This window comes from Vidua macroura, chromosome 15, assembly GCF_024509145.1.
Source record: "Vidua macroura isolate BioBank_ID:100142 chromosome 15, ASM2450914v1, whole genome shotgun sequence".
Classification (NCBI taxonomy): domain Eukaryota; kingdom Metazoa; phylum Chordata; class Aves; order Passeriformes; family Viduidae; genus Vidua; species Vidua macroura.
The window spans coordinates 3,193,140-3,210,585 of NC_071585.1; the positions used below are offsets into that span (position 1 = coordinate 3,193,140).

At 53.1% G+C, this 17,446-nt stretch overlaps 2 protein-coding genes across 2 annotated transcripts; both read right to left on the reverse strand.

Annotated features, from left to right (window-relative positions):
- Nucleotides 1-4,795: 4,795 nt before the first annotated feature.
- Nucleotides 4,796-7,408, reverse strand: LOC128815076 (protocadherin alpha-2-like). Its single transcript, XM_053991472.1, has one exon. It carries the CDS (start codon nt 7,373-7,375, stop codon nt 4,796-4,798), a length of 2,580 nt encoding a protein of 859 aa, XP_053847447.1. The 5' UTR covers nt 7,376-7,408.
- A 3,588-nt stretch (nt 7,409-10,996) lies between these two features.
- Nucleotides 10,997-14,313, reverse strand: LOC128814917 (protocadherin alpha-2-like). The gene is made up of 2 exons (XM_053991230.1): nt 11,806-14,313; nt 10,997-11,183 (listed from the first exon to the last, which is right to left on the reverse strand). The coding sequence occupies exons 1-2, from the start codon at nt 14,278-14,280 to the stop codon at nt 11,133-11,135; spliced, it is 2,526 nt and encodes an 841-aa protein (XP_053847205.1). The 5' UTR covers nt 14,281-14,313; the 3' UTR covers nt 10,997-11,132.
- Between the last annotated feature and the right edge of the window lie 3,133 nt (nt 14,314-17,446).

A 17,446-nucleotide genomic window follows, 5' to 3' on the forward strand; every position in this document is an offset into this window, starting at 1 on the left:
GACATCAGTGCAAACAGGCTCCAATAAGCACCAACAATCCATGAAATCCTCCCGATTTGCAACTCAAATGCATCACAGCCCAGCACACCATTCTGCCATGAACACTGAGAAAGCACAGTGCAACCACAGTTCCCAGGAATTCTTCATGTATTTCAATGAAGAGCTGTTCTTCCTGCCTCATTTTCCACCTGCTTGATGAATGAGAAACTCTTGCCTCTCCTCTCAGGCAGAGAAGCTCTGCCAGAAAAACACAGCAAGAACTTCCATACTCAGGGGTATTAGCCCCCAAGGAATACCTCTCACTCAATGCCATCATGTACCCAGAAATACCTATGAACCTAAACCCACGGCATTTTCCCTGAGAACATGCTCTCCACTCCCAACACATCAGTTTTGAGAAATTCATTAGAGGCCCGCCTCCATCCCTGCTGGCTGCCAACTGCTCAAACCATGCTGGAAGAAGCGAGAAAGAAATGAGAGCAGACTGTGGGGCTTTGTAGGTCCAATCCAGGAATTATAAAATATTTCAAGTTGGAAGGAAGCCACAAGGAGTGTTGAGTCCAACTCCCAATCTAGGCACATTTGCTCAATCCAAGAAGAAGATATCACAGCTAAATAGGTGTAATAATAATTAAATAGGCATTATGGGCAAATAGGCACAGCTGTCTCTCAGACTCATCTTCTTCAGCATGAAGTGACTTACCTGTAGCATCACTGCTTGGTTCTTCAGAAAATAAATATTTTCAGAGCAGGAAACTGGTTCTAACACTAACAGAGACTACTGGGAACGATGGATAGAAAATAATTACGTGCATTCTAGAAAAGCCTTGAAATCATTGGGCAGAGCACAGTGCTCCCATGTGCATTTCTCTCATGGCGAAGAGGCACCACAAAGCTAAGGAAGGACATTGTCTCATCAGCCTCAGCTCAGGAGCATGGAAACATCATCCTACACACTGATAGAAAATTACCAAAATGTTTGACCACAGACAGGTGCCAAAGCTCAGGATCTCATCTGGTATTACCAACACATTGCTGACGTGAGAGACAGAAAAACAAGACTGTGAGGCTTTGGTAAGAAGGGAGAAGAAAGAAAAATAATCCAATTCTATTGTACTGAAATGCAGGAAGGGAACAACTGGGCATAAGAATATGAAGAACTTTTGGGGAGCTGGAGGAAATCCCAGGCATTAGTAATATTTGTGGAGCCTTTTCTTGACATTTTCTACTAGAATCCTCTGTCTCACACCCTGGGAAATGGCAATTCCACCTAAGCAAACATTCTCCAGTCTTTCACCAAAGACACAGACTGTGTTCTGCAGATCATCTCCCTCAGGCAAGACCCTTCCCTGCTGTCACCCTCATCACAACACACACCCAGGTGCCACCTGCAGAATCTCTTTCACAATACCACAAAACCTGCTATAAGAATGTCCTTTGCATATCCTCACCTTCCCTTACAACTGGCACAAAGAACACATGGAGGGATATGACGCCTCCCACTGTTTGAACCCAGATTCTTCTCATCTGCATATACTTCATGGTTTCTGCATTTCCAGCAATCTCTGGTGGAAACACCACAGAACATAAGAACTGACTCCTTAAGAACTTTATGACATAAAGGCATGTCAGTTCTCACCCCAGTCCACATGGATTTTGCACGTGGAGAGAATGAGAACAAATGCCAAAGCACAAGTGCACCTTATAGAATCAGCTGGGTGGGAGAATTTGTACCACAGAGAACCACAGCTGGGTTGCTGTGAAGGCTTTTGTGCGTACGTCAGACATAGAATGAGCCACCTGTGACAACGGGACACGTAACTTCAACCTAGGGCAAATTTTCAAGTCCACAAGTACGGGAAGCTGAATACACAAAAATGACATCTACATTATCACGTGCCCTTAATAATTAGCCTGAGGAGGACCAAGGAACCATGATGGAAAGCTCTGTGGCTGTGGAAGCTGCTATAGATGCCCACCACTATAAAAGAACAGGAGGTTGAAGTGCTGCCCTCCTCGAAAAGGTTGTCCAAAACAGGAATCATAAAAGTTCATTGGGAATTAGTCAGCAGTCTGCATACCACACCCTCTTTCCCAATGCCTTGTCTGCCTCAGACAGACAGCAGCACAAGGGCCTGTCTCTGGTGGGAAATACTCATAATCCCAAGGGCGTGATGGGCAGTAAACTACCAGGGAATTAACTCAATACCCAGAAGGCCCTCAACTCCACACCCTTAGGAATGGATCTTGGGAAGGAATCTGTGCCAATCTTGCCTCATCATTTTCTCTAGGCATCCTCCATTCCCTCTTCTGGGAAGTGTTCTCCAGACAAGAACATCATCTCACATTCTTGTCTTCTTATGACATGGCCCACGGTCTTCCCAAGGATTTCCACTTCCCACAGACCGGGAGGTCACACCTCCTATTATGACATGGTCAGGGCCTGCTCAGCACCACTGCCATGTTCACCTCATCTCCTGTGGCTTCCCTAGTCTCAGATGGAAACATTACCCACTTGGAGAATGCTATTTCTAGAAGGCATGTCAGGACAACTCTAAAGGCCATGGCCAGTGACAGCATGCTGTGAAAGACCAACCCAAATGCTGAAAAATACATCAGTGCCAACAATGATACCTACTGCACAGGAGAATGTGGCGTTTGATGTGGTTGACTTTTTGAGGTTGGGGTTGTAATAGGTTGAAAATAGGGTTTCCAGTGGTTTTTTAAGGGTGTGGCTGTTGATGCAAATATTGCCATAACATGAAAACAGGACAGTGTATGGTCATGCCACCTCACAGGACAATCCAGCTGCAATCCACTTCAGAAAGGCAAGACAAAAAAAAGAAAACATACACTTTAGGTCACGCTCCTCTGCCTGCACACTTTCTACTGGTAACTAGAATAAAAACATACTTGGAGAAAGAAAAGTGTTGAAGTACGTCCCTGCTTTCACAATGACTCGGGTGAGCCAAGCAAATGGGAGAAATTGCACCATGAGGAGAGAGAAGAGTGAAGTCACAATTGTCATCTTGCATCACCTCTCTTATGGAGGAGAGTCAAAGAAGAGTACAGAGTTCTTCATAAGAAACCTCATTAAATACCAGCATGATCAGCAGTCAGCAGCAGTAACAGCACAGTAAATAGTACCTAGAGGACTGTCTCATGACACGGTCCATGGTTTTCCAAAGGACTTTCACTTCCATCAGACAAATCTCACTTCTCAAGGTCAACCTTGATATCAGAAAATGGCCAGGGCCTACACAATGCCACAGCCACATTCACCTCTGCAACCCCTCACCGCCTCCTTTACCTCCACAGGGCTCACTGCAGCAATCGTCAGCAGCGAGGGCACCATAAAAAACCATATAGATGGTATCATATAGACCATGCCCAGCACTCTACTCTTTCTAAAGGTGATGCCAGAATAAGTCCAAATGGCAATGGCATTGATTTCATGTTGTGATAGAATAACTCAATCATTGACAAGCACCCCAACGTAAAGGATTATATTGTTTCTGTAGGAGAATTCATGTTTCAGGTTTTGTTATTAGGGATTTTGGTGCTTGTTTGGTTGGTCGAGTTTAATCCTTGTTGGTAAATTTCCAGGGCCTTGAAAAGGACGTGGCTCCTGATACAAATATTCCAAGAATATCATAACAAGCCAGTGCTCTTTGTGCCAATTCTCTGGCCAGGAATGCAAGTCTACAAGCATTCCATCAACGACAGCACAAAACCTCCATACACCAGATGTTATATATGCTGTGCTCAGCAGACTCCCTGTCATTGACCCTTTGTATTTTGTAATGCTTCAGCTCTTCTGGATGGAAATCCTAATCACCTGCTAATTCCTCTCCTGAAATGTTAGACATCTATTTGTAGACATCATATCAGTATACCTCTAATAACAATGAGCATTGATTTCATTATCTGATGGGAAAAACAGATGCTGATGACCACAGCAGTGTAAGGGATGATATCCATACAGGTGTGTTTGTGTGGTTTTTAGGAGAATGTTTCCAGATAATTCACAACTCTGCCAGTGGTGATACAAATATTGAAAGAACTTCGAGAGAGGCAAGTGTCAATCTCCAGCTATGAACAAAAGTACATGGAATGATTTTGAGGGGGGAGGGGGTTGTGGAAAAAAAATCCCTTTTCTTACACCGGCTCTGAATCTCCAACCTCTATGTAAACAGTTTATAATGCTATCTAGAAAACCAACACACTGGAAAAAGAAAACAGGAAAAGCCCAAGAAGGCCTTGCCGGGTGCTATAATCAATCTGCTGGGAGAATCAATGGGGAAAAATTACACCACAGAGAGAGAAAACCTGGCGGCCTCAACGGTAGCCTTTCAGCACGTCACTTGCACTGGGGAGGACGAGGGCACAGGTTTGACAATGCTGATACCTGCAAAATCAGCAATCAAAAGGCAGTTAAGTGGCACATGGTGCCTGTGGGATCGTCATCAATACAGCCTGCGTGTCTTCACCTCCTTCAGCCAGATCGGGTTAAAATGCTACACACCAGCGAGCAAAAGCGTTGTCTGCAGAGCTGACACCTCGGCGCCCCTATTATCACAATCAACAGAGATTTCTTCCTAGGGGAGAGCAAACGTAGGAGATAGCGACTCGCACTCAGAGTAAAAACCCTCAGCTACGGTCCGCAAACTGCTGCTGGATGCCGGAAGACATTTCCCCAGCTCAGTAACAGCTGAAGGCTCCGGCAAGGACGCAGCGGCAGATACAAAGGTGCCGTTAAGATTTTTAAGATTCAGCCAACATTATTACAGTGCCCTCAGGCCGTGGGGGACGGAGCCACCCGACAAGCAGCAACGGCCCAGGGGTCGGGTGAGATCTGGCAGAGGGGGAACGAAAGGGTAAAGGCGAACAAGGCAGTGCCACTGACCGTGTCGAGGAGAGCGGAGGGCTCCGGCTGCGTGTCCTTGTGCGCGGGGCCGGGCGGCGGCGGAGGGAAGTTGGGGCTGAAAACCATGAGGTCGCTCTTGGCCGCGCCGTCCGCCACGCACAGGCTGCGGCTGTGGCGCTGCGAGTACGACCAGCTGCCCACTTCGCTGGCGCACACGAGCGTCGTGGGCCCGGGCCCCGAGAGCACGGCCGCCCGCGGCGCCCAGCGCGACGCCCCGTACAGCACCACGGCCAGCAGGAAGAGGCTCGACACCGCGCAGATGGCCACCACCAGCCACACGTTGGTCGCCGCGCTCGCCGCGCCGGGGCCGAGCTCCACGCCCAGCGCCGACCGCGACACCGACGACGACGACGACGACGAGGATCCCGCGGCCGCGGCCGCCGCCGCCTCGGCGGCCTCGACCAGCGACACGCTGAGCGTGGCCGTGGCCGAGCGCGCCGGCTCGCCGTGGTCGCGCACGACGATCAGCAGCCTCTGGCGAGGCCCGTCCGCCTCGTCCAGCGCCCGCGCCGTGCTCACCTCGCCGCTGTAGAGCCCCACGCGGAACGGGCCCTTGCCCCGCGGCTCCCACAGCTCGTAGCGCAGCCACGCGTTGTAGCCCGAGTCGGCGTCCACGGCGCGGATCTTCGCCACCACCTGCCCCGCCGGCGCCCCCCACGCCGCCCACGCCCACAGCGTGCCCGACTCCGAGCCCGCCTCCGCTGCCGCCTCGGCTGCCGCCACGCCGCCCGCCTCCGGTGCCGAGCCCGCGGGCGGCAGCAGCGCCGGCGCGTTGTCGTTCTCGTCCAGCACGAAGAGCTGCACCGTGGCGTTGCCGCACAGCGGCGGCTCCCCCGCGTCCACCGCGCGCACCTCGAACTGCAGCACCTGCAGCTCCTCGTAGTCCAGGGGCCGCAGCGCCCACAGACGCCCGCTCTCCGCGTCCACCGACACGTAGCTCGACGCCGCCCGCCACCCGCCGCCGCCCGCGCCGCCCTCCCACACCGAGTAGCTGACGCGCCCGTTGCCCGCCTCGTCCGGATCCCGCGCCCACAGCCGCGCCAGCTCCGCGCCCGCCGCGTTGTTCTCCCGCGCCAGCACCGTGTACACGGCCTGCGCGAACGCGGGCGCGTTGTCGTTCACGTCCGACACCGGCACCCGCAGCCCGCGGCTGGCGCGCAGCGCCGGCGCCCCGCCGTCCTCCGCACGCACCTCCACCTCGTACTCCGACACCCGCTCCCGGTCCAGCGCCTCGCGCAGCACCAGCGAGTACGAGCCCGCGAACGTCGCCTCCAGACCGAACGGCGACGCCGGCCACACCCAGCACCGCACGCGCCCGTTCTCCCCCGAGTCCCGGTCCGACACGCTCAGCAGGGCCACCACCGTCCCCACCGACGCGTCCTCCACCACCGGCACCGACAGCGACGTCACCCGCACCTCCGGCGCGTTGTCGTTCACGTCCAGCACCTTCAGTTCCACGCTGCAGTGACCCGACAGCGGGGGTGTTCCCTTATCTCTCGCTTCGATCTCCAGGTCATAAGACTGAACGTCCTCGAAATCCAGTTCACCAATAGTCCGTATTTCCCCGGACTTTTCATCAATTTTGAAAAGGTCCTGTATATTGGCAGAAATTGCGTCGCTAAAAGAATAATATACTTCTTGATTACTTCCCTCATCTTTGTCTGTCGCTGTTAGATGGAAAAATACAGTTCCCGAGGCCGTATTTTCCGGCAGCTGCACTTTATACACCGACTGGTTGAATTGGGGCGCGTTGTCGTTCGCATCCAGCACGGAGATCACCAGCTCCATTGTCCCACTCAGAGACGGCCGGCCCCCGTCACTCGCTGTCAGCACCAACCGGTGCACGGGAATCGTCTCGCGGTCCAGAGGTTTCGTTAAAACAAGCAGTACGGAGATTTTATTTTCGTCTTTGGATTTCACTTCCAAGCCGAAATGCTCGCTGGGGCTGAGTGAGTAGGAGAGCTGCGCGTTCGCTCCGATATCCGCATCCGACGCGCCCTCCAGCGGGAAACGGAACCCAGGAGGCGAGTTCTCCGATAAACTGAGGTTTTTGCGGGCGGCGGGGAAGATGGGGGCATTGTCGTTGATGTCGGTGACCTCCAGCTCCACATGGAAGACGCGCAGCGGCCGCTCCAGCAGCACCTCCAGGCGCAGCGCGCACGGCGCGCTCTTGCCGCACAGCTCCTCCCGGTCGAGCCGCGAGCTCACCAGCAGCGCGCCGCTCGCCCCGCTCACCTCCACGCTCGCCCGCCGGCCCTGCGCCACCAGCCGCAGCCGCCGCGCCTCCGCCTCGCCCGCCTCCAGGCCCAGGTCCTGCGCCAGACGGCCCACCACCGTGCCGGCCTTGGCTTCCTCCGCCACCGAGTAGCGCACCTGCCCGCCCGCCAGCGCCCAGGCCGCCTGCAGCACCAGCACCCGCAGCACCGCCGCACACCAGCGCTCTCCCATCGCCGCCGCCGCCGCCGCTGTGGCCGCCGCCGCTGTGGCTGCCGGCCCCGGCCCGGGCCCCGCACGGCTCCCCGCCGCCGCCCGGACGCACCGGCTCTGCTGCCCGGCCCGCGCCGCCCCCCCGCGCTCACAGCCGGGCTCTCCGCCGCACCGGGGCGGAGCCGCCCACACGCCGTTCCTGAGCCTGCAGCGACACCGTGCGCTGCTCCGCCGCCTCACCCGATCCGTATCTTCGCCCGCGCTGCCGACCCGAGATGGGTATGTTTCCTGTCCTGTCTTGTTCTCGCCCTCCTCTTTTTTTTCCCTTATATCTTCCTCTTTCTTTGCACGCCGTCTTTCATTTCTTCTTCTTCTTTCTTCACAGCCCTTTTTCATTTGTCTTGCTCCCTCCAATTTCTTCTTTTCGGTCATGTTTCGTTTTTCTTTCTTTTTGTTCTTTGTACTCTTTTTCTTCATTGTCTCTCTTCTTTTTCGTCCTTGTTATGCCACTCTCCATTCTTTCCACTCCGTTCCTATCTCCTTCCACTCCCCTGTAGTCTTTAGCCGCACTTGGGAGATCCCCAGTTTTCTCTGGCTCCGCAGAGACCATCAAATGCGGAACCATCAGCTCTAATTAGGGAGCATCGTTGCTGGAGAGCTCTGCTGCTCCAGCCAAGGCTGTTAGGATCCAGCTCTGCTCAATGGTGCCTGCTGGTCAGCTCTATGGTCTGTTTTATATTTCCATTCTTCCTTCATTTCTTACTTTCATGCTGGCTTTATTTTTATTTGCATGGCTTCATTATTTACTTTGCTACTAGTAGTACTACCACTATTATTATTACTATTATTTTCCATATGCTATTTGTATTTTCCGTTTCCTCTTCCATTTATCCTCTTTCCCTTCTCTTTCCTTGTTCTTTGTCTATGTCTTTTCATTCCTGCTTATCCTTGTCCTATGCCTTTCCCCTCCTCCTCATCTGTTTCCATCTTGTCTCTTCTGATCTTTTTTTTTCTTCACTGAAATATTTCCAAAACCCTCACAGTGTACTTTGGGAAATATCACTTATTATTCTTCTTTTACCTGACTCCTTCATGTACCTCTTTGTTTAGTTGAGGGGTTTTTTTTAATCTTCTTTCTACATTCTTCCTCTTTTCTTGTTGTTGCCTCCCCTGCTTTTCTAGTTCCATACTTACATCTTCTGGGTATTCTTTCCTTCAACAAAATCTTTTTAAAATACCTACAGCACCCCTTCCACGAACCACGGACATGCCCTTGGGGCCAGGATCTCATTTCTCCTCCCTACACCTCCTGTTCATATGGAGAGGGGGCAGCCTACTTGCTGTCCATGCACCTCCAACTTCCCCTCCCTCCAGGAAAAAGGACACGCTCTTCAGCCTCCAGTGCTCTCAAGGAGCCAGCAATAACACAGCAAGGCAGTCAGAGGGCAAAGAACAGCTCTGCTACATCAAAAGAGGTTCCACCACTCTCTGACACAGAAGCTGAGCCCAAAATTATTAGGATATTTGTGCATAAAGGCCTGAAAGAGTTCAAACAAATCAGGGAATTTTCCCATTTAATAACTCAAACCTATCACAGCCCAGCATGACAACCCTCCTTAAAGACTTGAAAAAGCACTGGGCAACTACAGCTCCTGAGGACTCATCACGTACCTCAGTCCTTCCTGAGTCACTTTCCTCTGGCATGTTCAAAGTTCTCTTCCTTTCTGGAAGGCACTTGCTGCCTGGACAACACACCAAGAACCTCGGCATCTACGAGGCCCCATGGAAACTCTCTCACTCACCTTAGAATGATCCACTTGTCACACAGCCAACAAAAGCCACGAAGACAACACCACAATAATGTCGCTAAGAACACTCCCTTGACCTCCTACACATTGTTTTAGTGAAAAGAATTTCCTCCCTTCCCGCTTGCTGTCGCCCACTCAGGCTGTTCCTGGAAGCACCAGAAAAGGAATGAGAGCGGGTAACAGCTGCTCTGTTGGTCCAATAGGGTGAACATTCTGCTGATTCAACAAAAAGATGCAACAACTGAACAGGGAACTAAAGTACACCAGTCTCAAGAACATCCACATTCGGTCTATGACTTACCTCTTCTGAACTGGTTCCTTCTTCAGAAAATAAATATTTTTGGGGCAGGAAAGTAGATTTTAAAGGATAATTATGCTTAACATTATCAGTGTTTCTGGTGAAGCTGGACAGAAAAATATCACTTATGTTCCACAGAAACTGGACAGCATGGAGTGTCCATTACACACTTCTAGTTGGAAAAGGAAGCAGACCTGTAAGCTACAGAAATTCTCTCAAAGAACATCTTAGAAGACAGGACTAGGCATCCCCCACACTGATGGAGAATGGCCCAAATCTGCCATGTTGCCAATGAGAGACAAGAAGTAAACACAGCAACAAACACACACAGCAAAACAAAAGCATGTGCAGTTTAATAGAGAAGAGAATTAAAAAAAAAAAAAAAAAAAAAGAGTCCCATTCTCCTGTATTGAAATGCAAACTTTGGCAACATCTTGAATACCAAGACCCATCTAGCGAGACAAAAAGCAGAGAGGCAATGAGGGAAAGATTTAGGGAAGGCTCGGCAGCATGATCCAAACTCCAAAAGGTTCTCTTTGACCAATAACATTCCACACCAAACCCAAGTAATTAAAGGCATAAAGGGTAGATGTTTTCACTAAGAGCAATACCAGGAAGAACAACAGTACCCGAAGTTATGCAGAACTTCTGTGTGACCTGAGAGAATCCCAAGGAAGCAGCACTGTGTGCTAGAAGCATTCCTGAAGTATTCTACTGTAATCCTGTATTTTGCACCCTGGGAACTGCGACCTCCACCGCTAAACAGACATTCTCCATTTCCTCCCCAAAGTGCTGCAAATGCATTCTGTGATTCTTTGACTTTTCCCTCATGCCACGATGGTTTGTGCCTTTTCAGCAATTTCAAGTACAAACCGAGTGCTTAAAGGTTCTGTGATTAGAGTCATGAACAGCACTGATCCCAGTCCCCACAGATCTTCTTCAAGAGATCACACCAAACCTGAACCACAAATCCAGTCAAAACGTGAGCTGGGCGGAAGAATTTACAATAGAAAACCAGAGCTGGGCTGCTCTGTAGATGTGGAGGTTTGGTGTGCACATCCAGACACCAGAATGAGCCCTGTGTGATAACAGGACACACCATCTCTACCCAGACTGACCGTGCAGGAGCACAACAAGGGGAAGAAAAGCACAACAAGATTACACCCGCCCCCTCAACTGCCCTTAAAAATCATGTCTGAAGAGATGAAGCAAAGATCCACTATGGCAAGAGCTGTGGAAGCTGCTTTAAGTACCCTACAATACACATGGAAAGCAGTTTGTAGTGCCACCCTCCCACAACACTCCCCAAACAGCAGCAAAGATGTTCATCACTCTGCATGTTACCAACTGTTACCCAACACATTCCACATGTCAGCCCAGAGGCAGCACAAGGAACTGTTTGTGATCAGAGATATTGATAACCTCGAAGGACTCTGTGGCCCTTGCAATACCACATATTATCTCAAGATCCAGAAAGCCTCCAACATCAGACCCTTGGAACTTGGGAAAGAATCCTGGGCAGAAACACTCCGTGCCAATCCTGCCTCCTGCTAGGCATGCTCCATTCCTCACTTTGTAACATTAATTCTCAAGAAAAAGGCATCATCTCACATCTCCTCTTCATCTCTTCTGATGTCATGGACCATGGTCTTACAAATTATTTCCAGTTCTCTCAGATAAGTCTTCCCTGCTCCAGAACACCATCCCAGTTTTCACAATGACTCTGCTGGACCAACCAAAATGGAGAAATCACTCTCTGCTGATTGAAAATGCACTAGACCAGAAGTCCAAATCGTCAGCTGTCCCCATATCTCCCATAGAGGAAAATGACAGAGGATGAGGACAAAGAACAAATCACAGCTGATACCATCAAGGTCAGCACTCTGCAAAGGCAATACGGCGGTACAAAGTGCCTGCGGGTCTGTTACCCGCACAGCCTCCTTCTTTTGCGCTGCTACAGTAAACCCGGGAGAAAACACTCCGTACCAGACAGCAAAAGTGCTGTCTGCAGGGCTGACTCCTTAGAAAAGTGATTTCATTTTAGGAAAAAACAATTCATATCCACACCAGCAAACCTCAGCTGCGGACCGTAGTATCACACGGGTGCCGCTATACCTTTTCCTTTAGCAAGCCTTCCCCTCCCACCAGCAGGAGTTCTTGGGCTCCAGGAGGACCCTGCGACAGCTGCAAAGGTGCCTTTGATTTCCTAAGCACCCGTCAAGCACCCACCGCCCTCCAGCCGCGGCCATTTGGCCTGGATCCCAGCAGCTACTGCGCGGGGCACAGAAGAGAAGGCGCAGAAAAAGGAGAAAATAAGCAGATGTGAGCAAGATATTGTCACTGACCGTGTCGAGGAGAGCGGAGGGCTCCGGCTGCGTGTCCTTGGGCGTGGGGCCGGGCGGCGGCGGAGGGAAGTTGGGGCTGAAAACCATGAGGTCGCTCTTGGCCGCGCCGTCCGCCACGCACAGGCTGCGGCTGTGGCGCTGCGAGTACGACCAGCTGCCCACTTCGCTGGCGCACACGAGCGTCGTGGGCCCGGGCCCCGAGAGCACGGCCGCCCGCGGCGCCCAGCGCGACGCCCCGTACAGCACCACGGCCAGCAGGAAGAGGCTGGACACCGCGCAGATGGCCACCACCAGCCACACGTTGGTCGCCGCGCTCGCCGCGCCGGGGCCGAGCTCCACGCCCAGCGCCGACCGCGACACCGACGACGACGACGAGGATCCCGCGGCCGCGGCCGCCGCCGCCTCGGCGGCCTCGACCAGCGACACGCTGAGCGTGGCCGTGGCCGAGCGCGCCGGCTCGCCGTGGTCGCGCACGACGATCAGCAGCCTCTGGCGAGGCCCGTCCGCCTCGTCCAGCGCCCGCGCCGTGCTCACCTCGCCGCTGTAGAGCCCCACGCGGAACGGGCCCTTGCCCCGCGGCTCCCACAGCTCGTAGCGCAGCCACGCGTTGTAGCCCGAGTCGGCGTCCACGGCGCGGATCTTCGCCACCACCTGCCCCGCCGGCGCCCCCCACGCCGCCCACGCCCACAGCGTGCCCGACTCCGAGCCCGCGCCCGCCGCCGCCGCCGCCGCCGCCTCGGCTGCCGCCACGCCGCCCGCCTCCGGTGCCGAGCCCGCGGGCGGCAGCAGCGCCGGCGCGTTGTCGTTCTCGTCCAGCACGAAGAGCTGCACCGTGGCGTTGCCGCACAGCGGCGGCTCCCCCGCGTCCACCGCGCGCACCTCGAACTGCAGCACCTGCAGCTCCTCGTAGTCCAGGGGCCGCAGCGCCCACAGACGCCCGCTCTCCGCGTCCACCGACACGTAGCTCGACGCCGCCCGCCAGCCGCCGCCGCCCGCGCCGCCCTCCCACACCGAGTAGCTGACGCGCCCGTTGCCCGCCTCGTCCGGGTCCCGCGCCCACAGCCGCGCCAGCTCCGCGCCCGCCGCGTTGTTCTCCCGCGCCAGCACCGTGTACACGGCCTGCGCGAACGCGGGCGCGTTGTCGTTCACGTCCGACACCGGCACCCGCAGCCCGCGGCTGGCGCGCAGCGCCGGCGCCCCGCCGTCCTCCGCACGCACCTCCACCTCGTACTCCGACACCCGCTCCCGGTCCAGCGCCTCGCGCAGCACCAGCGAGTACGAGCCCGCGAACGTCGCCTCCAGACCGAACGGCGACGCCGGCCACACCCAGCACCGCACGCGCCCGTTCTCCCCCGAGTCCCGGTCCGACACGCTCAGCAGGGCCACCACCGTCCCCACCGACGCGTCCTCCGCCACCGGCACCGACAGCGACGTCACCCACACCTCGGGCGCGTTGTCGTTCACGTCCAGCACCTCCAGCACCACCTTGCAGTGACCCGACAGCGGGGGCGTTCCTTTATCTTTTGCTTCAATACGAAAATCATATATGCTGACTTCTTCGAAGTCCAGGGTGCCTGTGAGATGAATTTCCCCTGTATTTGGATTGATGGAAATCACGTCTTTTCCACTCGGGGGAATAAAGTTCGTCACAGCATAGGTCACTTCACTGTTACTTCCCTCGTCCGCATCCGTGGCATTCACCCTCACCACCAGCGTCCCCACCGCAGCGCTCTCCGGCAGCTGCACTTTATACACCGACTGGTTGAACTGGGGCGCGTTGTCGTTTGCATCCAGCACGGAGATCACCAGCTCCATTGTCCCCGTCAGAGACGGCCGGCCCCCGTCACTCGCTGTCAGCACCAACCGGTGCACGGGAATCGTCTCGCGGTCCAGAGATTTCATTAAAAGAAGTTCAGGTTCAATATTCCGCTCATTCGATTTTTGTAAACCCAAGGAGAAATGCTCGCTGGGGCTGAGTGTGTAGGAGAGCTGCGCGTTAGCTCCGATATCCGCATCCGACGCACCTTCCAGAGGGAAACGAGACCCTGGGACAGACGATTCCGGGATGCTGATGTTTTTGCGGGCGGCGGGGAAGATGGGGGCATTGTCGTTGATGTCGGTGACCTCCAGCTCCACATGGAAGACGCGCAGCGGCCGCTCCAGCAGCACCTCCAGGCGCAGCGCGCACGGCGCGCTCTTGCCGCACAGCTCCTCCCGGTCGAGCCGCGAGCTCACCAGCAGCGCGCCGCTCGCCCCGCTCACCTCCACGCTCGCCCGCCGGCCCTGCGCCACCAGCCGCAGCCGCCGCGCCTCCGCCTCGCCCGCCTCCAGGCCCAGGTCCTGCGCCAGACGGCCCACCACCGTGCCGGCCTTGGCTTCCTCCGCCACCGAGTAGCGCACCTGCCCGCCCGCCAGCGCCCAGGCCGCCTGCAGCACCAGCACCCGCAGCACCGCCGCACACCAGCGCTCTCCCATCGCCGCCGCCGCCGCCGCTGTGGCCGCCGCCGCTGTGGCTGCCGGCCCCGGCCCGGGCCCCGCACGGCTCCCCGCCGCCGCCCGGACGCACCGGCTCTGCTGCCCGGCCCGCGCCGCCCCCCCGCGCTCACAGCCGGGCTCTCCGCCGCACCGGGGCGGAGCCGCCCACACGCCGTTCCTGAGCCTGCAGCGACACCGTGCGCTGCTCCGCCGCCTCACCCGATCCGCCACAGCGCCGCTGCCTCCGCTTCGTTAAGGCAATCCTCTCTGTCGTCTCTTCCTCTGTGCTCCTCTTAATTTTCTTTTCTCCTTTTCTTTAACGATTGCGGTTTCCTTCCATAGGTTCATTTCCTTCCTTGATCTTCTCCTTCCTTTCGTCCTTCCCTTATTTCTCTAGTTTTCATCGGTTTGCCTTGCCCTTCCCTTCCCTACTCTTTCCTTTATAATCTTCTTATTCTTTTCCATTACCTCCAGTCCTCGTTGATTTTTTGATTTATTGCCCTGCCCTAATCTTTAAGCAATCTTCACTTCCTTTGCAATCTTCTCTCTTCTTTACTCCCACCGGCAATTTGCCAGTTCCCTCCTGCGATGCGTCTGAGACCATTAAATTTGGAACTATCCGAGCTAATTATGGTATATCTGCACTAATTATGGTATATCAGCGCCGGGGCGTGGTGCTCCAACCAGTGGGAAGGCTGTTAGGAGTCAACTCTGCTCTAATCATAAGGTCGGTGTCTGCTAATCAGGTCCTTTATCTTCCTTCTTTTTTCTTCCATTCTCTTTTTCCTTTGTTACTTCTTTGCTCCCTTTCTGTCTTACTTTTTACTTGTATAGTCACCTTTCTTGATATATGCTTTTCTCCTTATTATACTTTTGTTATTCTTTCTCTTCTTTTTTCTCTCTTTCCCTTCTTTTTCCTGGTTCTCTTTCCCTATGCCTTCTTCATGCTTTCAACTGTCATATTTTCTACATCCTCCTTCTAATTGTCTTTCCGTATCTCTTATGTCCTTCTATTTCCTTCACTAATATTCTTTCCAAATGTTCATATACTGCTCTCAATTAACATGTCCTTTGGAAATGTTCTCATTCCTCTTCCTTGCAACGATTCCTTCCATTGCTTCTTTTATTCCACTTCTTCTTTGTTCTTTTTCTTTTCCTGTATAATCTTCTCTAGTTTTTTCTTTGCTTTTTCTTTCTCTCCTCATTGTGCAGTCTTTCCCTCCCCTTGTCTGTTGCTGCCTTCCTTGTATCTTCTATTGTTTTTTCCCTTAAGGAAATGTTTTTCAAATAGCTACACCACCACATCATGAAGCACAGACATTCCCTCTAGCAAAAGGGCACTCCCCTTCCACCTCCCATTCCTCATGACAGGAAATAGCCTTCTTGCTTTCCTCCTCTACCATGCACCTGCAGCTTCCTCTCCCTTCAGGATCCAATCCACGTTTGGAGCCTTCAGACATCTCAAGGACCCAAGAAACAGATCCACAAAGCAATCATACAGTAGAGAACAGCTTTGTTACATCAGAGAAGAGTCCACCCATGCAGACATCTAATGCAAAAAAAGCTCCAGAGTCTAAGTGACCCAAGGAAGCTCTCCTTTACAAAATCAAACCCAGCAGAGACCAGCATGATAATCCTCCAAGAACGCTGCAAAATAAAGCATGATGGCACCACAATCCTCATTTACCTGGATGGAGAGCAATTCTGCCTGACTCATTTTTCATCTGCAGAGCTATTACAAAATTCACCACGGCATTGACACTGAAAGCATCCTCTGCATGCCCAGCACACCTACTCCTAGAAAAGCATTACGGTCATTTCTCCATCTGCCCTTGCTTCCCTCTTCTCAGCCTGTGCCAGGAAGCAGCAGGATCAAATGAGAGCACATAATGTGCTCTAAACCGAGAGGAATTTCAATTCAGGCAATATTTAGTCAATCCAACGTGAAGATACCACAGCTAAACAGGGGATGCCCTGAGAGGCTGCCTGGAACAGAGGCTGGATGGAGTTAAAGGAATAAAGTAGGTATTTATTGAAAGGCCTTCACAGGATACACCTTGGGCAGTACACGAGCCTGGCCAAGGCAACACCCAAGATAGTCACGAGTTTTCACACTTTTATACGTTTTGGTCCATTTACATTTTGGGGTTAATTGTCCAATGACAGCTTCAGGTTATGAAATCCCATCCTCCCATACTGCTCTCCTCAATTCCCTGTTGTTTACACTTTTTGGGCCTGAAGCTGCAATGGTGTCCTTGGTTCTTGGGCTGGAAAAGGAATGTTTTGTGTGACTGAACTGCGAGGAGAACTTGCTAACACTTTATATAAAGTTCAGAGTTATATACTAATGCAGTACAGAATCTGGAAAATATGGAAAATGCAGTACAGAATCTGAAAACTATGGAAAACATATCAGTAAAGTTAACACTTAAGGCATCACAGGAATCAAAGTACACCTGTCTCTCACACACAGCCTCTTCGGGTAGGAGTAACTCACCTGCAGCATCACTGCTTGCTTCTTCAGAAAAAGAAACTCCAGGACCAGGAGCCCTTGTTTTAAGGGAAAATGTCCCTTTGTGCCAGCTAGAAGACCAAGACCAGGGAGATGAGTGATGCCATGGCCCAAGAAAGGCTGGCAGAATGACACAAATTGCAAAAAGTCCTCTCTTTTACCAAGACAATTCCACATCAAAGACAAGTGATTAAAGGCATGGATGGCAAGTCACTTGATAGGCTGTAATATCACAGGGAACAACAGAAAGCAAGAATACAGAGAACTGCTGGAGGTCCTGAGAGGATCCCAGAAGAGCAGCACTACGTGGTGGGCATTTTCTCAAGGCTTTCTGTTGGCATCCTCTGTCACAAGGCACGGGAAATGAGATCTCCACAGCCAACCAGACATTCTCCAGTTCCCCCACAGCGATGCAGGCCGTGTTCTGCTCAGCATTTGCACTTCCCTGGGGCAACACTCATCCCCACTCAAATTCACCCTCCCCATCACACAGGCCCAGGCCTTATTTAGTGCCACGCACAGGATCACTGCCCAAATCTCAAACATTGCTCAACCTCAGCAACATGCCCTGCCTGTAAACACCACCTGCATGTGATCCAGGCCCTTGTACTTCCTCATCATCTTCCTTCATGATCACCACAAAAGATCTAATGT